The 23,953-nt window shown below is 37.0% G+C and overlaps 4 protein-coding genes and 1 long non-coding RNA gene across 8 annotated transcripts; 3 read left to right on the top strand and 2 right to left on the bottom strand.

The window, feature by feature from the left end:
- The first annotated feature begins 36 nt into the window (after positions 1 to 36).
- On the top strand, positions 37 to 2,298 carry LOC121257654. Of its 2 annotated transcripts, none has more exons than XM_041158785.1 (3): positions 37 to 1,215; positions 1,533 to 1,592; positions 1,715 to 2,298. In XM_041158785.1, the coding sequence occupies exons 1-3, from the start codon at positions 691 to 693 to the stop codon at positions 2,078 to 2,080; spliced, it is 951 nt and encodes a 316-aa protein (XP_041014719.1). In that variant the 5' UTR covers positions 37 to 690; the 3' UTR covers positions 2,081 to 2,298. The 2 variants fall into 2 exon arrangements, with proteins under 2 accessions (XP_041014719.1, XP_041014718.1); XM_041158784.1 differs by having other exon boundaries at positions 1,709 to 2,298.
- LOC121257655 lies at positions 565 to 1,713 on the bottom strand. Its single transcript, XR_005939259.1, has 2 exons — positions 1,462 to 1,713; positions 565 to 1,323 (listed from the first exon to the last, which is right to left on the bottom strand). It is a non-coding gene; the product is annotated as an uncharacterized LOC121257655 (long non-coding RNA).
- A 1,108-nt stretch (positions 2,299 to 3,406) lies between the features above and the next one.
- LOC121257649 (dynamin-like protein ARC5) lies at positions 3,407 to 13,847 on the top strand. 2 transcript variants are annotated; one of them, XM_041158772.1, is made up of 17 exons: positions 3,410 to 3,951; positions 4,060 to 4,224; positions 4,332 to 4,454; positions 5,477 to 5,698; positions 7,250 to 7,383; positions 7,948 to 8,040; positions 8,260 to 8,323; positions 8,732 to 8,780; positions 8,938 to 9,020; positions 9,887 to 10,044; positions 10,158 to 10,218; positions 11,289 to 11,351; positions 11,480 to 11,580; positions 11,999 to 12,056; positions 12,585 to 12,932; positions 13,304 to 13,468; positions 13,566 to 13,847. In XM_041158772.1, the coding sequence occupies exons 1-17, from the start codon at positions 3,478 to 3,480 to the stop codon at positions 13,656 to 13,658; spliced, it is 2,454 nt and encodes an 817-aa protein (XP_041014706.1). In that variant the 5' UTR covers positions 3,410 to 3,477; the 3' UTR covers positions 13,659 to 13,847. The 2 variants fall into 2 exon arrangements, with proteins under 2 accessions (XP_041014707.1, XP_041014706.1); XM_041158773.1 differs by lacking the exon at positions 7,948 to 8,040 and having other exon boundaries at positions 3,407 to 3,951.
- A 161-nt stretch (positions 13,848 to 14,008) lies between these two features.
- Positions 14,009 to 16,809, bottom strand: LOC121257651 (putative clathrin assembly protein At4g02650). 2 transcript variants are annotated; one of them, XM_041158775.1, is made up of 3 exons: positions 16,490 to 16,809; positions 15,562 to 16,277; positions 14,009 to 15,239 (listed from the first exon to the last, which is right to left on the bottom strand). In XM_041158775.1, the coding sequence occupies exons 2-3, from the start codon at positions 16,205 to 16,207 to the stop codon at positions 14,146 to 14,148; spliced, it is 1,740 nt and encodes a 579-aa protein (XP_041014709.1). In that variant the 5' UTR covers positions 16,208 to 16,277; positions 16,490 to 16,809; the 3' UTR covers positions 14,009 to 14,145. The 2 variants fall into 2 exon arrangements, with proteins under 2 accessions (XP_041014709.1, XP_041014710.1); XM_041158776.1 differs by having other exon boundaries at positions 15,562 to 16,809.
- A 970-nt stretch (positions 16,810 to 17,779) lies between these two features.
- On the top strand, positions 17,780 to 21,558 carry LOC121257973 (glycine-rich RNA-binding protein RZ1A-like). Its single transcript, XM_041159274.1, has 4 exons — positions 17,780 to 17,971; positions 20,032 to 20,150; positions 20,570 to 21,119; positions 21,303 to 21,558. Exons 2-4 carry the CDS (start codon positions 20,040 to 20,042, stop codon positions 21,413 to 21,415), a joined length of 774 nt encoding a protein of 257 aa, XP_041015208.1. The 5' UTR covers positions 17,780 to 17,971; positions 20,032 to 20,039; the 3' UTR covers positions 21,416 to 21,558.
- Positions 21,559 to 23,953: the final 2,395 nt, after the last annotated feature.

Genomic DNA, 23,953 nt, shown 5'->3' with positions numbered 1-23,953 from the left:
ATAAATACTCCCATCTTGTAAGAGAATAAGTAGAAGAGATTGAATATCGCAGTCCTCCAGGGGAAGAAGCTATTTCCTTTCGAAATCTCTCTCTTCTCATCGGAAAGTCTCCCAAGAAGAGCGTTCAAAGTACTGGCTCGCTTCTTTTCTTTATTTTTCTCTTTTATGGTTTATTTTTCCATTCGAGATTCTCTGCTGCTCTATAAAATTCCGACTTTGGTGAACTTTTAATCTGTCGTGTGCATTGTAATTCTGTATGAAACAAGAAGAGCAGAGAAAAACTCGGCCAAAGCTTCGAATTTCTGTCGGCTCTGTTCGAAATGTTCTTTTATTTATTTTTCTAATTTCCTTTTCCTCTCTCTCTCTCTCTCTCTCTCTCTCATTCATTTTAAATTAAGGATTTTCTAATTTTTCATTTTTCTTTCGTTTAATTCATTGAGTTTCTGTTGCAAGAACGCCGTTACGCCAGTAATTACATGATCGTCTTGCCTTTGGTTTGTGTATTACAATGACATTCAAGAATATACTTTAGCGGGAAATTCATGAGTTTCAAAACATAATTTGTAAATAGAATAGGATAAATTTATACCTAAATTGTTAGTGAGAACTAAAAGAGTTCAAGATTTGGCATAATTCAGAGGCAAATTCATAGAATCTTGGCGATGGAATTTCAGGAAAGCTCAACATCCAATGGAAGGCCTTCTTCACAGTAACAGCGGCAATTCGAATATCCCTCGACTCAATGGCGGCCTGAACGGCGGGATTCTGATGCCGATGCAGATGGACAACCAGTCGCTATTCGGAAAGGGCCGCCACTCCTACATCCACCACCACCAGCAGTCCAAGAGCCCAACCCTAGCGGGTTCCTACAACGAGAACCTCGATCTCGGAGACTCACCGCTCTTTCGGTATCTCCGCAACGGGTCTCCAGATTCATATAAGCGCCCGCCGCTCTCGTCAGTGGAGAACTTGGAGATGGCGTGGTCACCAAGCATTTTCTCCACGCCGGTGAAAGTGGAGGAGGAGGTGCTGGTCATGGATGGAATTTTGGTCGCCTCGTTACCTCCGGGCGGAAGGTACGCGAGGTCGGCGACGGACTCGGGGGGCTCGACAACGTCATCTTCTTCCTCGTCCGGTGGGAAGAGTCTGTACAAGACCGAGATTTGCCGCTCCTGGGAAGATTCAGGTAGCTGCCGCTACGGCTCCAAATGCCAGGTCAGCTCCCTCCGCTACTCCGTCCGTTACTTTTGTCCGCGTAAATATACTCGGAGGATTAAGATTTTCTCACCATGAAAATCAAAGCAGTCGTCACCTTTGATTAATCTAAATCAAGGAAGAAGATAATGAAATTGTGTGCAGATAAACATCATAAAACGTCTAGTCGAAATTGTGTACGAAGTTTTCGCAGAAGAGTTGTCAAGTTTTTTGATTCACTTGCAACTTTATGAACAGAGCGCTGACCATGCTGGTCCTTTATATCTTGACGCAAACATGACCGTTTTGGAATTGATAGATGTGCAACTTTTTTGCAGTTTGCACATGGAAAAGAAGAGCTACGTCCAACTCGTTTCCCTGCCAAGAACAAATCTGAGGTGAACGAACAGTCAGAAAATAACCGATTACCGTATCTAATCACCCTTCTGTATAATTTAATCACCTTGTAGACAGGAATCGGGCTATTGCATATTATCACTTCGGATTTGTGTAGGTACAGATGTACAAGTCATGCAGTGGCACGGGATCGGGCACATACGGGGCAAAGAGTCGCTATGTTCATCAAGTCGTAGCAGCGGCAGGAACTGTAGCAGCAGCAGCAGCGACAACCCAAACACGCTCGCCCGCCAAACCTGAAACAGCTTCACCCCGCAAACCTGAAGATATGAAAAAGAAGCCCAAAACTACCATCAGCTGGAACAACTGGTCTCCGCAAGATGATGGCATTGAGACTCTATTGCCTCATTCTTCATCTAAAAAACCTCCATCAAGAACAGATGTTGATGCCCATATTGATTCTATTCTCTATGGTCCTACTCCAAGAAAGAGACTGGCAGTGTTTGCCGACATTCGCTCGGAGCGGTGATCTCATTTTGCTTGGGAGAAACCTGCTTTCTGCAGCAAAAGGTACATGATACACAAATAAGTACTTCCTGCAATGGCAGTAACTGGGATTAGATATTCATAATCGTCTTTGTCGAGTGCGTATGACACAGTTTCGATAGTGCTTCCTTACAAACAATTACAGCATAGACATACAGATTGACTTGAGTAGAATACACATAAATGCAGTTTGTCCATCAATTTCTCTGTGCTTTTTGCTCTTTCTATCGTTATTATCCATAGCAGTTTGAGTTGGGTTACCAATACCTCTGCATTTGGGTGGAAATAGTTACTACGGCAGCATGCCCACCAGCTCCATAGTGGACCGTCAATTGGATGAAGAATCTTAACTCCACTTTTGTATTTGCAGTAAGCAAGCCGGAGAACCCTTCATCGCATTTTTCGATTGCTAATTTTAACGTAAATGAATTTTTGTGATCTTTTAAATTATTTTCAATTTGAGGTCGTTTAACACTGTGAATGTATGACGTAACTCAATCAAAAGAAGATAAAATGTTACAAAAAAATTATTTATTTTTTTCACTTTTACTTTCACCATTTTTTAAACTATTTAGATATTTTAAAAAAATACATATTCATTTAAAAAGGCTTGCCCGATTTGTATTCACAATCCATCTTAATTTATCTCAATTCATCTTATTACTATTCACTACAATTTAGTAACTTTAACTTATAAATTTTACTAATATTCACAACCTATCTCAACTCATCTCAATTCATCTTCGAATCCAAACGATACCTTACTTAAATACTAAGTAAAAAAAAAAATCAGTGACCACCATATGTGGGAAAAGCATTTTTCTAAGAGAAAAAAGGTACTTATTTTTAAAAATAGAATTTGAATGATATTTTAATAATCGATTGTGCAAATACTATTAATTTTGTTATTTCTTCTTGTTTATTTTTATTAAATAAAAATAGCAAATACTTTTTTGATGTGTAAAACATAAAAAGTAAAAAATAAATGTCATAAAATCATATTTATAGTCTTAAGATGTACAATTTTTATGTAATTATTTTGAAAAAAATAGATAAATTTAAAATTTTGATGAAAAAATTACTTTTTAATATCAAATCTTAATTTTTTAAATTGAGTGCTTAAAATTTATATACCTAAGACTATTTTTAATTTTATTTAAAATAAATATTCTTTCTACCGATAAAACATGGATTTTGTATTTTGTACCTTCAACTCTTAAGAGTAACCTATTGAATCTTTAAATTATAAAAATTAATAGTTTAGATAATTAATTAAGATCTGGTCGTCATAGAGTGTCGCTTTTTAGATTTGATCGTTTGGAAAATACAAAGTCTAATTTTTAAAAAAAAAAAGAAAAGAAAAAGAAAACAGAGACAGGCATGCCACATGGCACATATCCGAAACCAAACAAAATAAGCGCGCACTCCCCTCATCTCATTTCAATCTTGGAGTTAGCCGAGGGATTAAAGATGGAGACGGAGGAGGGTTCCGACGCAGCGTGCATTCCAATTCTCAAACCAACCGATGAATCAGAATTGGAGAAGCAATGGAGGCTGTACGAGGCGTACAACGAGCTGCACGGTCTGGCGCAGGAGTTCCAGACCCCATTTGAGGCGCCGGCAGTGCTGGTGGTTGGCCACCAGACAGACGGTAAGAGTGCTCTGGTGGAAGCTCTCATGGGCTTCCAGTTCAACCACGTCGGCGGCGGCACCAAGACCAGGCGCCCCATCACTCTCCACATGAAGTACGACCCTCTCTGTGAGCTCCCCCGCTGTCGTCTCGTCTCCAATTCCGATGCCGACTCTGATCCCTCCATTTTCGTTGCCGAGGAAATGTCTCTCCTGGAAATTCAGGTTTTCTAATTGTTTCAGTTGGAATGCTACAAAATGATGATTTCAGTACAATTATGCAAATGGTGTCTTTTTTTTTCTTTTAAATTCTAACTCAATTATTTTCCATAGGCATACATTGAAGCTGAAAATATGAGGTTGGAGCGCGACCCTTGTCAATTTTCAACCAAAGAAATAATTATTAAAGTGGAATATAAATATTGCCCAAATCTTACCATTATAGACACTCCTGGACTTATTGCTCCTGCGCCAGGTCCAAAGAATCGAGCGCTACAGGTCCCATGCAAGCCGCTGAATATCTTTTTTTTTTTTTTTTAACAAAAATGTTTATTTTTGCTTTGATTGTGATGGTAAATGCTGTTATGCTGTCGCATTCTTGGCAGAGTCAAGCTCGTGCAGTGGAGTCCCTCGTGCGAGCTAAAATGCAGCATAAAGAGTTCATTATACTATGCCTTGAAGATTGTAGCGACTGGAGCAATGCAACCACCCGGAGGGTGGTTATGCAAGTATGTGCCTTTCAAGTCCTTTTATTTTTGTCCACTTCATGATTCTTTACCCCTATGGTTGACATTTTCTTGATCATTTCCTCTGTACTTTGTTTGATTAGGAGAATGTGTTTGTTGGAGACTTTTCAGATTTCTGCAACAGTCTATGCTAAATAGTCGCCTTAATGACAATATGCCTTTTGGTTATTTATTTTCATTTTGTTCTTCTTTCGTTATAGCTCTGAAGGAAAGAAAAATATTTGGCTTCCATTGTGTAAGCATAAAAGCAACTATCCCTGAGGACTTGCTAAAGCATTATAGCCAGTTTTATTCAATCTCAAACTAGTTCAGTTCATCTTGCACCTACTCATCATAGCCACCCAATGGGCCATTTAAAAATGGAATTTGAAAAAAAGTGCAGCATACTCTCAGAGCTGGTAATGTGTAAAAGACAACTAAAGCTATTTGAAACTTCTTTTGCCAGAAGTTTTTGAGCCTAAAATTTTTTTGAAAGGGCAAGTCACAGTAAAAAGTGAGAAAGCTTTGTCTTGTTATTTCAAACCTACTCCCAACTAAGTGAGCCTATTGCCTTGTGAAATCACCACTTATCCCAAAAGCTTAAACTGATGGGAAGAGATAGATTTTATTATTTATTTTATATCTTAGCACTCCTCTTTACGTGTGGGCCAAGCTCCCTCTCAATGGGTGGCCCAACACGTGGAATATTTAATTAATTGGGGTAGAGTGTAGAGTTAGGGTTCGAACTTAGAAACTCTGTTCTGATACCATGTGAAATCACCACTTATTCCAAAAGTTTAAGCTGATGGAAATAGGTAAATTTTATTATTTATTTTATATCTTAACATGCCTTAAGGCAAAATTTTCGGTCTGTTAAATCACTTTGAACTGATATAAAAAAGTAAACGCGTCAGAAAAACTGTATCTTAGTATAGATCGACTACTTTTGAATCCCTGGCGGGTCAACTACCTTAAATATTTGGCATAAAGTGCAAAAGTTTGAATATTTCCATGACCTTATACAGATTGATCCTGAGCTTTCAAGAACTGTCATTGTCTCTACCAAGCTTGATACAAAAATACCCCAGTTTGCACGTTCATCAGATGTGGAAGTTTTCCTTTCACCACCTGCATGTACACTTGATGGCTTCATACTGGGTGACTCTCCCTTTTTCACATCTGTGCCTTCAGGAAGAGTTGGTTCTGGCCCTGATTCGGTTTACAGAACAAATGATGAGTTTAAACAGGTTCAGTATTCAACAGTTAACTTATCTAGTTTTTTTTTTTCTCTTTTCTGTTAAGTGCCTTTTCTATTTGTACATTTGAATGGTAATGGTAACACCGAAGAGGTTTTGCCATGTTCCTACAGTGTGCCTATTGTTGTTGGTCATCATCGACTTTCCTTTACTTTGTTACCTGGTTTTTTAGTCGTACTCCTACCTTAAGGTATTAATGGTTTCATGGTAGACATGGGTTTTTCTGTATTCTGTTTGGCATTTATTTTTGGATCAGATAATGCAGATTGCTTATACCATGATTTTTATAATCGGGGCAATGTCAGCATTGGCTTCTTCTAAGTTCTTCACCTGTTTCGAAACCATAAAACCACTTCTTCTTTTTCATCTATAAGTAGTCCTGCACCTAGGGGAAACTGACATTACATTTTCTGGGAGGGGGGATAATGTCGTGGTTCCAAAGAGATCAATGGAGCAGAGGGAGTAAATAGAATGAATGGAAGAGCTCTAGTAACATGAGAAAAAATGCACTTTTGATTTAATGAATAAAAGCATGGGTTACTTCTAAATTGAAATGTGAGTTTTGAATATAAAACTTGGAGTTGGAAAGAGGGGATTTTAAATTTGATGTGCAAGAAATAACAAAGACAGACTAAAGTACAAAGACTTTTGCTCAAAGATGGGGTAAGACACAATGGTTGGAGCTGCTTGAGATGCTTGTTTCTGTCCAACAATTACCAACAAATACATTGGTGCAACAAAATTTTTTCTTTTGAGTTGGAGGGTGAAGATTGTAATACCCTGATTTAGACCACTAAAGTTTAATTTCACGAACATCCGGCCAGTGTAATTGATTATTATTATATAAAAACTAATATATATAATCAAGTTAAACATATCTTAATTCATTACATGATAAATAGAGTCTTTAAAAGTGCGGCATTGTTAACACCTTGACGTCTGAAATTTGGTTGAACACTTCGGCCTTTTCTTCCCTTGATCTTCTTATGTTTGTATGTTAGTGGAGAGAAGGACCAAGAGCCCTTTATATAGTGTATCAAAATAACTTCATCCATTAAGACTCGCAACTTTAAGCTCTCTAAATCTCTCTAAATTTCATAAGTTCAGAAAACCAAAACACATGCATTAGGAAAACTAAAAGATTTTATCTTTGATCTAAACCATTGAATCATATTTCCATTATGATACATAACTCTTATGAATTCATTTGGTTCAGACTAAAAAAAGATGTGAGTTAAGAGAACCAAAAGAAACATGTAGGTAATCTGAAAGACTCTATCATGTGGTCTAAATATTTTGATCATTCCATTATTATATTATTATATACAGCACTTTTTTGTAAAAATCAATTGGTATGGCGCAATGAGAGGATATCAGATGATAATGCTGGAATTAGTAGTTCATATAACTATTTGGATGATCTGTTTGAAAAAAAAGGGTTGGAGGGATTTTAGCCCTTTTGCGTGAGAAGGGAAATTTGGTCATATGCTTTTGTTTCATTTCTAATCTTCTTCCAATTCTTAAGCATATTCTATATTGAAGGCAATATCTCTAAGAGAGGAGGAAGATGTTAAATCTTTGGAGGAGAAGTTGGGCCGATCACTATCAAAGCAAGAAAGAAGTAGAATAGGTGTAAGCAAACTTCGATTCTTCTTGGAAGAATTGCTGCAGAAAAGGTACATGTTTATTTCCTCGTATTAGCGTTTGCTCTTTGCCTCTATTGTAATGGACGGACACTGGCTTGTTTGGGAAGTGAGATGATCTCATCCTACATGTTTATTTCCTCGTATTAGCTTTTGCTCTTTGCCTCTTTTGTAATGGACGGACACTAAGGGCTTGTTTGGGAAGTGAGATGATCTAATATCATCTAAAAACTTCTCAAAATTTCCTTCCCAAACATCACTCAAACACACACTTTTCAATTTCAAATCTTCACTTTTTTATCTAATCATTACCTAATTATTATAACTTTTCCAAATTTCCAAACAAAACACAAAAAACAATGCAAAATTTTCAAATTTCAAAATAAAAATAAAAATTATATTCTAAAAATAATTTTAACTTTATAATATTTTTATTCAACATTTTCTCTCTCATTTCCCAAAACCCAATAAAATATCTTAATTCAAATCATTTCATTACTATTCACAGAATTCTCATCTCGTCTCATTACCCAAACATGGCCTTAATTTGCCTGCAATATTCTCTGGCTAAATGTTTGCTAAGATTATGCTTGCCAGGTACATGGATAGTGTTCCATTGATCATTCCACTTCTTGAAAAGGAGTACCGGAGCACAACAAGAAAGCTGAATGAAATAAATCAGGAACTCAGGTTTCTAGTTAAACTTATAAAACTTGTTTTTTTAGGCAATATTAGATGGGGACTTAAACTTTGGCCTTGAATGGTTCAAATTCCAATAATTCCACACGTGTGTTGTGGGCTAGAATCTTTAATTATTGGATAATTGTTTATTAGTTAATTTATTTCTTTACCATAAATGAACATATCACTTTCTTTTTTTATTCATTTTATTTTACTTTTGATGTGCAGCACCTTGGATGAAGTAAAATTAAAGGAGAAAGGAAGAACATTTCATGATCTGTTCTTGACCAAGGTCTCAATTACAGCCCTCTTATTTTGGAGGATTCATAGTGTTTATTAGTGCTGCCAAATGCCAATATCCAATTCTCTTAGGTGGCTTATAGTAACTGCATGAGGAGAAATTTTGGACTAGAAAGACGCTGCATGAACTATTAAGGACATGCTTAGTTTTTAGTTAGATTTGTGGTTGGAAGAGTGCTTTAAAGTCCATGTCTATTAGTAAAACGTTTCTCCAAACAGCATAAATAGTATGAATGCAGCATAAAAAAAATTAGCTTAACAATTGAAAAACAAATCTCCAATATTATTATACATGCACATGCATTAAAACGTCTATGTTGGATATTAACATTACTACTACCAAAATATTATTGTCCTATTCATGACTATTCATTGTGACTAACTATGGTTTATTATTCAGTTGTCATTGTTATTGAAGGGGACAGTTGTTGCACCTCCAGATAAATTTGGTAAATCATCTCTATGTTCCTTTCCATGGAAAATTTAGACGCATGGTGGATGCTGTATCGTTAAAAGTTCATTGTTGTTGTTTTCTATAATATGTTTATAGATTTTTATTTATGTTGCTTTCTTGGATCCCTAAAAATTTGTTTCTTTCTGTTACAGGTGAAACACTACAAGACGAGAGAACTAATGGAGGGGCATTTGTTGCTACTGATGGTGTTCAGTTTCCTCACAAGTTAATACCTGTAAGCCAAAGAATTCTCTGACCTGAAATACATTTATGTGCTGAAGTGTAATACATGGGTATGCACACATAACACTACAGGCATATGCTTTGCTGAAAAATTGTGCTTAAACCCCAAGGGGTTGGCCCAAGTGGTGAAGGCCTTGGTCTTGGGGTATCACTTCCTTCAAGGTCCAAGGTTCAACACCTCATGGGTGCAAACAATCCTTTGGGGCCACACCCCCTGGTGAAAAGCTAGTGATTTAACCAGTTCAGTGTAGGGAAACTACCGAGGGTGCGGTGTACGGGACTGGGGTTTACTCTGCAGGGGTGGGTCCGAAGGGCCTTGCCTTGGAGAGGTTCCCTGACATGAAAAAAAAAAAAAAAAAAATTGTGCTTACTTCTATCTTCTACTTTTTATTATTCTGTATTTTATTTTCCTCCCATACTTGTTCAGTCTGAATCTTTCTGTTATTAGTTATTTTAGCTGATCATATTAATGTGTAAGGAGCAAAAGGGCAAAAGGTAGGAACAAATTATGGGGGTAGAAGCCATGAGAAACTACAAGATTGTTAGAGATGTAACCAGAGACATTGGTCGCCCTAGATAGTCCCAATGGCATAAAAAGTCCATGTGGCTGACCCCAGTTAGTTGCGAATTGGGATTGAGGTTTATTTGAGTTGAGTATCTTCTGAAAGTAATACTGCTCTATAAATAGGACTCCGATTTATAGAAATAAATGACTAACTGATTTGAATACAAGAGCTCGTCTTCTCAATTATACTTATATGTGGTTAAAGGCTGTTAGTAGCCTCACACAAACCGAACTGAATATATTTCGGTAATATATAAAGATGCAACTAGTCTTTGGGTTTGATTTTATTGTAGAATGCGGGAATGCGTCTTTATGGGGGTGCACAATATCACCGTGCCATGGCTGAATTCCGTTTTGTTGTTGGAGGAACTAAATGCCCTCCAATTACGCGGGAAGAAATTGTAAATGCCTGCGGAGTTGAAGATATTCATGATGGAACAAACTACTCTAGGTATTGATGGTTTTCTAGTTTACTCAGATGTGTCAGTTGATTTAATACAGGCTTCTTTTAATTTTCTGATTTTCTTCTTTCCTTTTTTTTTTTTTTTTTTTGCGAGAAATCAGGACAGCTTGCGTAATAGCTGTTGCAAAGGCTAGGGACACATTTGAACCTTTTCTTCATCAGGTGTTAAGTACTATTACGATTCCATTTTTTTCTTATTTTTTGTGGTCTTGAGATATGTCATGTTATTTTTAACTTGCCTGAATAAAAAGAGAAAGATATGTCACATGCAGTGAAACCAAGATTTTTGCCTTCATTGTTTTTTGAAAGATAAATTCATCAACAAAATCTCATCATGCAAAAATCCTGTGAGTGGAATCCTTTCAGACCAGATTGGAGTATATCATTAACCCAAAATAAATAACCATTACATCCATTTTAATCCAGTATAACGTTAAGTATGAGATGATATTATTTTTACTTCAAAAAACTAATGTTGTTGGTGTCAAGAGACGTAAAAGAGAAGGTCCACTGTTGAAGGCTAGATGAATGCCCCAGTGTGTCACTTCAGGAGAGATTCATGCAATTATGAGGATAGGAACTGTCTAATTGGCAGTGATGCGGATCCTCAATGAGATACCTCAATAATGTTAGCAGAGAGTTGCATAAAGTGGGTGGAAATTCAAGTATTGTCCACTCTGTAGGTGATTGGGATTTCATTCCTTCTTGTACTTGCCCCTTTAGTAGAGGTTTTCACTCGAGTGTGGGAGTTTTCCATGCTGTCATCTGCTCCCCCAGAGTTACTTGTAACACAAAATCCCTAATGGGAGGCCACTCGAGATGTAGAACATGCTAAGGGTGACATTAATTAGAGGATGAGGGAGTGACTTTTCCCAAAGGAGTGCATTGTGAGAGAGTTACATGTGTCATTAAAAACATCCGAGCTTGCTCTCTTCCTTTCAGCTATACATGTTTTATGGACCTTCTTTCATAGTTAATTATAAAGAAAAGGACATTGTTTCTTAGTTGCATATATTTCTCCTGATGTGAAGCTGGCCGCTGATAACAACATTAGTTTTGCATAATGTTTTGACACCGATAACACATTTTCATGACTTGAATAGAGGGTTGCACATTCATTCATTGAAAGTTTTGTATAATCCTTATCCCATCTTGCAAAATACATTGTTTATTTCTGGCTTTTCTATCATTGATTTGTACAGAAATCTAATATTTCTGTCTTCCTAATTTAGTTGGGTGGTAGGCTCTTGCACATTCTGAAGAGATTGCTTCCTATTTCTGTATATCTTCTACAAGTATGGGCTCTGTCTGTTCGTGAACGGTTTTGTATCACTTTTTTTACCTCATGAATATCATTTTGGTTTTTCTTCCTACATAAGTTACATTATAAATTACTCATCCTACTTCAATTGGTTTTCAACAGAAAGATGGTGAGTACCTGAGCGGCCATGAAGTGTTTCTCAGGCGCGTTGCTTCTGCCTTCAACAAATTTGCTGAATCTACTGAAAGAGCTTGCCGTGAAAAGTAAACCAGTTGTCTCTTTTACAATTATACTGTTGTATATCTTATAGTATTTGTTTGGGGTACAAAAGAACAAAATATGATTCTCCTAGTTATCAAAAGCATTATGAGGCTCTGTGTCTTTGGAAGTATCTTAAACTCCATGCATCTAGTTTAGCCACCAATGTATGCAGATCAGAAATTATTGAAAATCGAAAAAAAAAAAAAAAAAAGAGGAAAAGCAAAGCCACAACTTTAGAAGTTAGCAATGGCCGTGGTCTCGATATTGTAAATCTACTTATATATTATACTTTCCATTTCTGTCATGTTCTTTATGGCTACCATTGGATGTTCTATTATATTGTTTACTTGATGCTCAGTTAAATTCTCTTGAGCTTTGCCCTGATATATGCTCTTCCTGTTCAATATGTTTTTGTTGCAGATGTATGGAGGATTTAGTAAGCACCACCCGTTACGTCACCTGGTCCCTCCACAATAAGGTTAATATATTTATCTGTGAATCATTCAGGTGCAGATGACCAATCCAATCCATTTTCTGTTGCATCTCAAATGGCTTGCTTTCTTTTTTTATATTAGCCTATGCTAGGTAGATAGCTGTTTCTAGGATTAATATAAGCATCATATACCATTCTTCTTTTTCCTTTACCAATCTATTTTTTTCTTTTCTTTTGTCACTTTAGGTGATGGAGGGAGTTTGTTTCCATGTTTTGTCTTCCATCTATATTTTTTAGTTTTGTTTTTTTTTTAGTTTTTCCATATATGCATATGTTTCAGAAATGTGACTATATGGCACATTGAAGGAGTGTAATTGTGCCTTCAACTGCTAAAGAAAGAGTCTAACATCACACGTGGGTGTTCTTATGTATCTAATTTAAGCTTTTCCATAGCATGGACAGGCTGTCTCTATGACTTTGAATGCTATAGACAACAGCTGAAAGGTGGCTAGTTTCTGCAAGTTAATTTGCTTTACTAATCATATGTCGCAATGGATGTCAAAATTTTTTTAGAATCGGGCTGGGTTACGTCAATTTTTGGACTCATTTGGAGGAGCAGAAGAGTCCACGATGGGTGGTAATCCTTTAACTGCTGGTCCTCACCATGATTCATCGTTGGGGTCTGCTGCCAATGAGAGGCAATATACTAAGCCAAAGGCAGATGTTAAGCTCAGTCATCTGGCCTCAAGCGCTGACTCTACCTCTTCTATTCAGACAACGGAAACAAGACTGGCTGACCTTCTAGATAGCACTCTTTGGAACCGGAGGCTTGCTCCTTCATCTGAAAGGCTTGTTTATGCTTTGGTACAACAGATATTTCATGGCATAAGAGAATATTTCTTGGCATCCGCAGAATTGAAGGTTTGTTATGTATATGCTTTCTATTGATTTGTTCAATGGAGTTACACATTCCTGATTCATAAGGGAGGGCCTATGGGATGACGGAGATTTCAAGCATGATTGCAAAGAATAAGCTTGTTTTGTTTACTTATTGTACTTAATTAAATTTCTTCACTTTGTTTCATGTCATGCTTCCATCTATTTGTAGATTTTTTTCCCATTTCATTGTTTAGTAGTTAAACTATATATTTATTCACTTCAACATTTCTGGAAAGCTCTATGCATAAAACATTTAGTGGAGAAGGGAATTATTTTGTTCTATATATTGATGGATTCTTCCATGCCTGGTTTTTCTTTTCACATTTCTTTCTCATTCAGTTTATCTTTTGCAGTTCAACTGCTTCCTTCTAATGCCGGTTGTAGACAAGTTGCCTGCACTCCTTCGGGAGGACTTGGAATCTGCTTTTGAAGATGACTTGGATAATATCTTTGATATCACTAACCTGCAACACTCATTGGGCCTGCGGAAACGAGATACAGAGATTGAGCTGAAAAGGGTATTCTGATTTACTTATCTTTTCCCTAGACTGTCGAATTTTGGTATTCTCTCTCTCTCTTTCTCTAGTTTGACCAAGATGCTAGTGGTATTTGCAGATTAAGAGGCTTAAAGAGAAATTCAAACAAATACATGAGCAGCTTAGTTCACATCAAGTCGTGTTAAGGCCATCCATGATTTCCTTGGGGTGATTTGTGATCCAAGTTGCTGCAGAATGAAATGGTCAGATGTGCGATAACATTATTTATAATCTGTTTCTTTTCTGTTTGCACTTATCCATTTAAGTGGATGTGTGAGAGAATAATGATTGGGTACGTGGTCGTTTAAGAATATTCATACTCAAAATCATGCTTTAGAAGTATCTTTAGTTTGTTTCTCATTAAGCCATGAGTTCTCTCACCTTCAAAGTTAATGGCAATGCTGATTTAGTTATGATGAATAACGAATCAGTACACCCTGATAAATGGAAGTGATCTGATGATGGCCCCCTCCTCAAGTGTAACTTTGGTGGCCTAAAAGATTTATGCCATTCTGTAACTTTTGCTTCTAGTCGAACCACTAATATTAAACGAATGCATCGAGTAATATGCTCTTAACCTCAACAAAGAAGACAGGATTAAAAGGACAAAAAATGGATCAAACACTTGGCACTTATCCCTAATTACAAACACAAAAGCTTCAGTAGCTGGGTGTGTAACCTCCCATGTTGTAAGGATTGTATTGGTGCTGCATCTTTGCCATTCCAAGCTGTCCTTGCATCCCTTCCCTTGCATACTGCTGCCACATTAATTGCTCTTCCACCAACAGCTTTTGCTTCCTCTCCATCTCTGACATTTGCACGTACGCCGGTGGTGGCACTGTCAGTGAGGCTGCAAATGGGTCTGAAGTCGTCATAGAATTTGAACCACCCTCTGATACTGGTGCTGCTGGCAATGCCAGCATTGCTGGCCTTCCGGCTGACCCAAGTGCGATGCTACTCGCACTCCCACTGGACCCATAACCTGGACCCGCCGCCATTGCTGCCATTGTGGCGGACTGTTTGTACATGCCATCAAGCAACAACATGTCAAACCTGCCGGCAAGTGTCGTCTTCTGACTTGACAGATTGCTTCCTGATTGAACTAAAGCTGTCTCCCAGTCTGAAGTCTCATCATTGAAGGCCTCCCACGCAAGAGCTGGAGTGTCATTTGTTGCCGGCGGTGCATAGCCATCAAATAAGGCTAAGGCTAGTTTATCTGCATGGTCGTGGCTTGTGATTGCATCGTCTCCTAAATTCAATAAATCACCCTCTTGTTGTGTAACTTTGACTTCTTTTTGTTCATTCGTTTCTTCCTTTTTCACTTCCTCGACTTGGGCATCATTGAAACCCTCTGGTGGGGGTAGAGCCTTGATCTCGTTCATTTCATTTTCCCTTTGTTCTGCAGCCTCTTCTCGAGACTTTGCTTTTATGCTTTGAGCCAAAGCCGTCTTGTCTCGGATGAACTCATCCATCACCTCGAGTTTCTTTGGAGTAATCTTATCAAGCTCCGGGAATTCAGAACAACGTCCAATCCCAACCCTCTTGCACCAGTCATAGAACATTTCAAGTTCATCGAACTGCTTGCCGAGGCGGCAGAAGATCTCGTAGATCCTCACACATTCGCGGACCTCCAACTCCATGAAACGGTCGATTAAGATCCCCATTATTTCTGTTATGTCATAATATATTTGAAAACTCTCTTTCACAACAGGGTAGAGAGCCACCATCACAACCCGGTGAATCTTTGCTGCACCTGCTTCAATCCAAATTACATGATATTCATCAGTATTAGATCGATCTAGTATATATGATTGCATATTAATGAACATAATTTGGTTAATCTTAAAGGAAAAGCTTGACGATGAAATGACCTATTGATAATTTTACCAATCGTCGCTCTTATCAGACAGAACTAAACAACCTCAAAATAGTGATAAAACATGAAGTGGGCTGTTCAACAGTTAACTACCGCTTTAAAGAATTATACAGTTCTACTATTTCTCTCCGACTTGAGATTGAATATCTTATCTTACGTTTCGATGTGGGCATTCACACGTACAAAATATAATACAAACCTGTAGGTTGACAAGCTAAGAAGCGCTCGAGGAGCTGCTGCAAATGCTGCGTCCTAGAAAATATTAGCTCAGTTCTCATCTCACGCACTGGAGTGGCTCTTGAACCACCATGCTGGCTGGCCTCCTCAAAATCCTCCTCTTCAAATCCGAACGCACTGCGTTTCCCCCGCCGGCTTTGCATCCTAAATTCAAGCCGGTCGTCGAGGTAGAGTGCATACGTGCGAACAAACGAGGAATAGTCCCATGAATGATTGGATTGGGAAGAGTCACGAAAGTCCGACATGTTGAGAACACGAGTCCCGCGTCTGGTTGCGAAGAAGATCTCTTGCTCATACGCAGGGTCACCCTCCGATAGCAGGCGGTGAACCAACACAAGCGTCTTTAGTGCGACGATCCAGTTCCTGGTCTTGTCCAGGCGCTTGGAGAGGATGTTGACGCAAGCACTTATGTGCGCGCGAGAGTAGCATGTTAAGCTGAGTATCTCACGAATATGCCTCTCCTCTCCTGGGTATTCATCGTGTCTGGTTGCCTTCACAATCGCCACCTCGAGGTCCGCCAGAGAAGCGCTGCTTCCAACTTTTGCAAGCCCAATGCTGGTCTTGTCCTTCACAGCTCCTAGAGCCCTTCTGATCTTGCTTTGACCCATATCGAATATATATTTAATTCACAATGGTTTTTTTTTTTTTTTTTCTTTTTTACAATTATTGAGGAACGATCTGAGAAAAAAACACTCGTTAAGATTAACCCAACGATTTGGAGCGACAATGGGAAACTTTCATGCCTGCTAAAAGTGAGTTCATGCATATATAAGAGGCACAAAACATTAAGTGCGTCTATGCCATGTCGTGAGGATAAATATGAATGGAATACTGTTCTACCACTACATGAAACGCCCACACAGATACACCAAAAATTAAAGCTTTCTTACCCAAAATATATACGTTCAATGTCCAAGACGAAGGGTGCCGATCGAATAGATCAAAGAGAATGGGAGAAGAAAAGGGAATTTAAGAAAATGGGTAAACCAGTACGTAGCACTATATTCTCCTGATCTCCTCTCTTTCTTTTGTGTTTGTCTCCTGCTGATCTCTCCCTTTTTTTTCCCTTAGTTTCTTCGTTCCTGATCCCAAACGCGAAGCTTCCACACCCCTTTCAACGGGCCATGCATTGGCCGTTATTGTAGCATGAAAATCTGGGCATTCGCTGACAGGTAAAATGGCTGATATGGCATGCAGGCAGGTAGGTAGGTATTCGATGGTTTTAGCACGTACGTATCTTCCCTTATTATTTTTTTGGTGAAAATATTTCTTACGATTGTCAAGTGCCGTAATTGTTCTTTGACCTTTTCAATGAAGTTGTGGCCACAGAAAATCTGCTAATTTAAAGGTCAATGGAGTTGTGATCTTTTCCGTATATATTTTCTGTCAGTACGGTGAGTTGTTTTTGCAAAGGTTAAAGTTAAGATTTAAATAAAATATTATTAAAATATATTTTTTTAATCTTATTTTTATTTTAAAATTTAAAAAAATTAAATTATTTATTCTATTTTATGTAAAAATTTAAAAAAATTATAATAATGAGATGAGATGAAAAAAATTGTAAAAATAAACAGGACTTAGAGTAATGCTAGATATAAACTCAAATAAATAAATTTCATACAAGTCTTATATAAAATAGTGAGTTTTACTAATAAATAATAGTTTTTGTAGGAGTCATTTATAAAAAGGGGAGTTTTACTAATACATAATAGAATTTTTTATAATTTTTTAAGATCGAGTTCATTTTTTTATAAAGCTTACATGAGACTTATCTATTTAAAATTTGTATAAATCATTTATCCTTTTTTTAGAATTGCATGGAAAAAATATATTTACAATTATAAAGTATAATATCCAATAAAAATATTAAAAGTCTTAGTAGTAATTAGAAAGTCATAAAATATAATAGAGATATTCTCATTCTATTATATAATTTCATGTCAATTAAATTTAATATGTATATAAGCATTTTAAATACATGACATATCGTAATAAAATTAAAATATCACTTTGTCTATATTTAATAATTTTTCTAACGGGCTCTATTAGGCTAATTTAAAATCCTGGGCCCAGATTCCGCTTATTTTGTACGCCAGTTCAGTCCGGCCCAAACACCATGATCAGCTGTATCTCGGATCCACAATAACTGAAAAAGAGAAAAAGGTTGATAAGAATAAGCGAGGAAAGCAAGCGCACGCATTGACCAGGTTATGCCGAAGGCTACTCCAAATACAACGACAATACCAACAGCAACTTGCACTTCTTCCGCCGCTCTCTCTCTCTCTCTCTGCCTCTCTCTCTATCGGACTATCTTCCAAAGGAAAATCAAACCCTGATCTTGTCTTCTTCAGATCTGAGCCTCGTCTCCACTGGTACGCCTATTCTTCTTTGCTTTTTATTTTTTAAGCTTTTACTGATTTTTATTTTACCTTTTTTCAAATAACTTTGTTTACTTATTTGATTCGTACTTACTGCCTTCGGAGTATTGATTTTCCATTAAATTATCTATTTTTTCCATATTCTTTTGTGTTTTCTTTCCTCCTGTATTAAGTTTCAGATAAGCAAATTTTTCTCTTCGGCTGATTTTGGATAATTAGGGTTTCTTTGATAAAGGCTATAAATTTTCGAGACAGAAGCATTTAGGTCAGGGCTTAAATTAGATATATGATCTATAATCCGATCAAACTGGATCTTGTTTATTTTTCTTTTTCCTTGGGGATTTTGTGGACAATTCGGGATTTTGCGGCTTTGAGGCCTTTTGGTTTTCTACCGAGCTAATTATGCTGTATTGGGACTATGCGTCCCGCTTCTTTTAATTTATAATAAATTACTTGTGACATCTTACCCTACGAAAGTGGTAATGGAAGCTGCAATATAGGTTTAGGCTAACGGTTGTGATGGGTATTATGGTTATTAGTTTAAGACAGCTCGAATGCACAGTAACTGAAGCAGTTTCCGAACTGACTAATTATTAGGCACTCCTGGACATGCGGTACTCTCACCGTATCATAGGATCTAATCTCAATTAAAATTTGTGCTTGCATAAGCAATTTTACTTATATGGTATGTCATCTTAGGATGGGAGTGCCACATCATCCGTACCTAATGGCTAATACTGTTCCAAACTCGAGGGACTGGGTCTTCAGTTGGGTTTAATGTTTTTTTTTTTTTTTTAATTGGCATCGGGTTGTTCTTGAGGGGAAGATCTCCCCTTGAGTTTTTTGCACCCAAGAGGATTTGAACCTTAGACGTTGAGGGAGCATAGCATACCACCAAGACCAAGGCCTTTACCACTTGAGCCAACCCTTAGGTTTGGCTTAAGGCTTGCAAAATTGAATTTTGGTTTTTGAGTTCAAATTTAAAAGCATGTGTATCAAGTCTGTCTAATCCTACTTTACCTATAAAAAAAGGTCCATTTGGTTTGGGTTGTTAGGCCAAAATCCCATAACCAAGTAATTTGTTCCTCTCAATTGATTTAATTGGTAATCAACTTTTTGTGCATAGACCAATGGCTTTCTAAAGCTCGAACCCTTGGTATGGATGGCAAACAATATAGAATTCACTATTTGCAATCTACCTGCATAAGACAAAGCTTTGCTAGCCCAAAAACATGCATTGCATATTCCAATTTAATCTTGTGACTCAATTTTTTAAAATAAATTTCTTTGCCAATCCATTTAATTATCATTACTTTTGAAGGAACCACTACACTGGACTATGTCACAATTTTTTTTTTATTGGCATCGGGTGTCCGAGAACAAAATCCCAACTAATCTTGCAAGTGCACCTTGAGTAATTCAATGGAAAGTTCCCCTAGTCCGATGGTTCCTAGAAACTGTTTACACCAAAGAGGATATGAACCTTAGACCTGGAGGGAGTATACTACCAAGACCTTTACCACTTGAGCCGACCCCGAGGGGTTCTATGTCACTATTTGCAAATATTATACTTCATAATTGCAATAAATGGAGTAAGGGTGAGGAAATAAAATATTATACGTTGATGAAAAGCACTTCATTGGTCAATTGTAATAGATTTCAATGGCTTGAATCTCTAGACACTCATGACTAGGTGTTGCTCTTGTATATGTCCCATGTACTTGGTCTATACCTATTTCTATCAATAAAATGTTTACTGACAAAAAAAAAAATTACAATAAATGCTGTGCTGATTTTCGTTACTGTGGAATGCCTTGCTGGATGTAGATATATTTGCAATTTTGCATTTGCTGAATGATGTGTGGCCATTTTAATCGTACAAAATAAATTTCTGGTGCTCATGTTATCATTGCTTCTTGTGCTTGAGAGCTAGTTTTTTTTGTGAGCCAATTTGTCTTTATATATATAGGTTTCAGAGTTCCTTTTTCTAAATAAACAATTGGGTGTTTGTACATTTGAGTGGACTTTTCTGAAATTGAATAAACATGGTGCAGCTTAAAATATGTCGGAAGAGGTGGAGTACCGCTGCTTTATTGGTGGCCTTTCATGGTCAACATCTGACAGAGCTCTGAAAGATGCATTTGAAAAGTTTGGAAAGCTTCTTGAAGCAAAGGTAACGATCCTTTTATTCAATTTGCCTGCTTTTTTTCTGGGATCCTTTTTGCACGCATGAGATTTTCCTTCTCTCTTCCTATTGGTTATATGTATGCTTCAATTTGAATCTAGTTTCTTATTGTGTTTTGTATTTCGCCCTGGAGTTGGTTTCTGTTATAGTCCTGATGAAGCGAGATCCTAAGCTGAAATGTGACTTAGTTTGGATAGAATCATTTTCCATGAGTTTTTTCCCCCTGATTCAGAAGGAAAATCTGCAGTGTTTACCAAATACATTTTTTGATTGTCTGAAGTTATTAAATCTATTGTGTTGTAACTGACACTCATTAAACTGTTGCATTTTTTTCATGTGAATTACATTGCAGGTTTAATGGTCATCAATGAGACTCTGACAGATAAGGTGTCTTTTTCTTTATGTAGGTGGTTGTTGACAAGTTCTCTGGGCGTTCCCGTGGATTTGGGTTCGTCACTTTTGATGATAGGAAAGCAATGGAGGATGCTATTGACGAGATGAATGGAATAGATTTAGATGGGCGGACTATTACTGTTGATAAAGCTCAGCCTCACCAAGGCTCAGGTAGAGATCATGATGGTGACCGGAGCCGTGACCGTGGTCGTGATCGTGACCGTGGTCGTGACTATGGAGGTGGACGTGGATCTAATGGCGGAGAATGCTTTAAGTGTGGGAAGCCTGGACATTTTGCTAGGGAGTGTCCAAGTGAAGGGGTGAGAGGGAGCAGGTATGGGGCAGGGATGATAGATCCAGTGGTGGTGGTGGGGGTGGGGGTGGGGGTGGGGGTGGCCGTTATGGTCCTGATCGGAATGGTGATCGATTTGGTGGGCGCAACAGAGATTCTGGTAGCCGTGGAGGTTCTGGAGCTGATCGGTACAATCGTGACCGCAGTGGACCTTATGAGCGACGCAGCACTGGAGGTGGAGGTTTTCGCTCTGGATAGGAGTTATGATAGTGGTATGCAACATAAACTGAACTTTGCTACATAAACTGAACTTTATGATAGTGGTATGCAACATAAACTGAACTTTGCTACATAAACTGAACTTTATGATAGTGGTATGCAACATAAACTGAACTTTGCATGTGCTTTGTGGTTACTTTGGGCTGTCTCTGAATTATGCCATTATGCCATTTCAGGTTTGGAGCAGAGGTGCCTCAGTTACCGTCCTCAAAAGCGTTCAAGTTTCTTTGCTGGATGCATTCTTATGAACATTGTCTGGGTGGATCTGTCTAGTATATCAGTAGTTTGAAGTGCAAAAAATGGCATGAATACTCACCTGCTTTGTGTTCCAAAAATGCTCAATTCGATGTTTTGGTCCGGGATATTGTGCTTGCTTGACATGGACTTTCGAAATTGGTCTTGTAGTCTGTGAATGCCATTATTGCTGCTGGATATCTTGTGACTTTCATGCATAGAATTCCAAATACCACGTAATTGCTGCTCGATCCTCCTTGTTGACCATATCTCAATAGGAATTGCAGAATCAGAAGCTTTTTGGTTGGATGGGTGTTTGGAGGGACCAATTCATGGGTATGTCATTGGGAGTTTGCTTCTTTTCACTTGGGGAGTAGAAGTGGTTTTAGAAGTAGAGTTCCCATTTTGGCTACCCTGTTTCATTATGGTACTAAAAACAGGAGTCAAGCGGGTAATATATTTTTCTTATACGTGCATGGTGGTTCTTGATTCATTCATTGCTCTATATTAATGTCCTTAACCTTTTGGCAGGATGCTTCGCTATATATGCTCTTTATGGATACAAATTGGGTTACTTTGTTGCTAATTGGACATGTGTGGTTTTAATTTAAAAATAATGAAAAGTGTTTTCGCCTGCAACAAGCCATCTGCAAATTAATTCAACATAAGCCACACTCCTCTTCTGCTTGGCGCACTGTTGGAGAGATTGATTCCATTTTTCTGGAAAAATGTGGGCAGGCTTAACTTGTTGAGGTTCTTGATGAATGCAACAACGGCTGCCCTTGTTTTTTGTTCCTTTTTCCCTCTTATGGACATATGTTCTGCAATGCTCTTCTTGGATGGAAGATTTTTGCTCACCTTGTTTTTCCGGTATGTGCTATATAATTAATGATTCCTTGGTCTTGTTTCTTGCATGAGTTCTAGATATTCATTTCACTTCTTTATCCTTGAGAGTTGGTTAGCAATCAGATTTCCTTTGAAGAATATTTTTGCCTTCACCCCTATTCCTGTTTTGTGAATTAACCTCTAAACAGGGAACGTTTTACTTTCGATTCTAGTTTCTTACTATTGTTTTACCACATTGTTCCCAATGAAATGTTGGTCCTTTTGTATGGGGTGACGATTTTGCAAATTTTGATCTATGTGAAACTTATTATCAAATCATGCATGTGTAATTGATGATCTGTGAATCTGTATGCAGGTTTATCTCATATTTTATTCTTTTATACTAAACTTGTTGAGATACGGACTGTGTCGTTCTTATCAATCATGTGTGTTCATAGGAAGTAAAATTGGATGATCATTATAGTGAGGTTTTAATCTGATTTTTTTACAATTTTTTATACAGTTCTGTTTTAAATGAATGTCATTTTTGTAAAACAATTTATAAATGTAATATCCTTTTACAAAAATATCTTTAATTTAAGTTGTGAAAATAGTTGCATATCTATCATTGCTCGTAATCGGGATACCATTCAACAGATAGATTGATGATTGTGAATCTTATAGTAATTTTGGTTTATAGGATTGAAGTAAGCATTTTATTTTTATATTAGATTTGGCATTTTCTTATGATATTGTATGAGTGAGCCAAACAGGTTTGGATAGTGAGATAAGAATTTTCGATTTTAGATAAAAGTTTAAAATATTATTTTTTAATATTATTATTGTTTTGGGATTTGATAAAGTTAATTTGGATTTGAAAATGTTGAATTATTTATTATATTTTATGTGAGAATTTTAAAAAATTGTAATGATTAGATGAGATGAGAATTTTGTATCCCATCCCACTTGCCAAACCTATAAGAAATGAGGCTTAACTAGCTTCTTGTCGAAGTCTTTGCTAATGATTTTCCTAGCAATTTAATTAGAAAAAGGGTTATTTATCATTTTTATTATTATTATCTTAGCATATTTATGATGAGTAATTCTATATACAACTGTAAAGTATGTAAACGTTGCGTAATTGTTTTGAAAAAGAGTGGGGTCTACGATTAAAAAAATAACTTTTTTTATGTTGGTCTTATGTTTTATTCATTTTTTTCAAATTGATTACGTGGTGGTTACACAATGAACTGTTGTAAATATCTTTTATCATTTATGATATTGTATGGTTAAAATAATGATAAGTAGCCCTTCACATTTGATTAATTTGAGGTATTGAAGATAAGTTTTTTGTTCACAAAGAAATCTCATAAAACTAAATTAACAAACTGATATGATTTAATGTAGTATATTAAATTTTAAAGTTTTTTTTTTTAAATATAAACCTACAACAAAAATAAGATTTTGGGACGAATTTTGTTGAGACAAAATGAGATTGATCCCAAAAAATTAGTTGCAAGGCATTAACCATTCAAATAGTCAATTTTTTGTTCAAATGATATATGTAAGGTCGAGAAATTTCGAACATTTACAAACACATTCGAACATAATAAAATAAACACTCAAGTAGATATTATATATGGTCGAACGAGAATTTGGCGTGTTAGCAGGACATTAACTTATTGTTCGAACAACGTATAACAACATTCGAATGTTAAGATCAATGTTCAAATAGATATTATATATGATCGAACGGAAAATTGGCAGG

Source organism: Juglans microcarpa x Juglans regia, chromosome 3S (assembly GCF_004785595.1).
Source record: "Juglans microcarpa x Juglans regia isolate MS1-56 chromosome 3S, Jm3101_v1.0, whole genome shotgun sequence".
NCBI lineage: Eukaryota > Viridiplantae > Streptophyta > Magnoliopsida > Fagales > Juglandaceae > Juglans > Juglans microcarpa x Juglans regia.
Note: the sequence above shows the minus strand (reverse complement) of the source record. Positions and strands in the feature narration are given on the sequence as shown.

Coding starts and splice junctions, on each gene's coding strand:
- LOC121257654 (XM_041158784.1), top strand. CDS start 691: ATGGAAGGCCTTCTTCACAGTAACAGCGGCAATTCGAATATCCCTCGA. Junction 1,216..1,532: donor GCTACGGCTCCAAATGCCAG/GTCAGCTCCCTC, acceptor ACTTTTTTGCAG/TTTGCACATGGAAAAGAAGA. Junction 1,593..1,708: donor CTGCCAAGAACAAATCTGAG/GTGAACGAACAG, acceptor GGATTTGTGTAG/GTACAGATGTACAAGTCATG.
- LOC121257649 (XM_041158772.1), top strand. CDS start 3,478: ATGCCACATGGCACATATCCGAAACCAAACAAAATAAGCGCGCACTCC. Junction 4,225..4,331: donor CAAAGAATCGAGCGCTACAG/GTCCCATGCAAG, acceptor CATTCTTGGCAG/AGTCAAGCTCGTGCAGTGGA. Junction 11,581..11,998: donor GAAAGAGCTTGCCGTGAAAA/GTAAACCAGTTG, acceptor TTTTTGTTGCAG/ATGTATGGAGGATTTAGTAA.
- LOC121257651 (XM_041158776.1), bottom strand. CDS start 16,207: ATGGGTCAAAGCAAGATCAGAAGGGCTCTAGGAGCTGTGAAGGACAAG. Junction 15,240..15,561: donor CTTAGCTTGTCAACCTACAG/GTTTGTATTATA, acceptor GGATTGAAGCAG/GTGCAGCAAAGATTCACCGG.
- LOC121257973 (XM_041159274.1), top strand. CDS start 20,040: ATGTCGGAAGAGGTGGAGTACCGCTGCTTTATTGGTGGCCTTTCATGG. Junction 20,151..20,569: donor GAAAGCTTCTTGAAGCAAAG/GTAACGATCCTT, acceptor TTCTTTATGTAG/GTGGTTGTTGACAAGTTCTC. Junction 21,120..21,302: donor GGATAGGAGTTATGATAGTG/GTATGCAACATA, acceptor ATGCCATTTCAG/GTTTGGAGCAGAGGTGCCTC.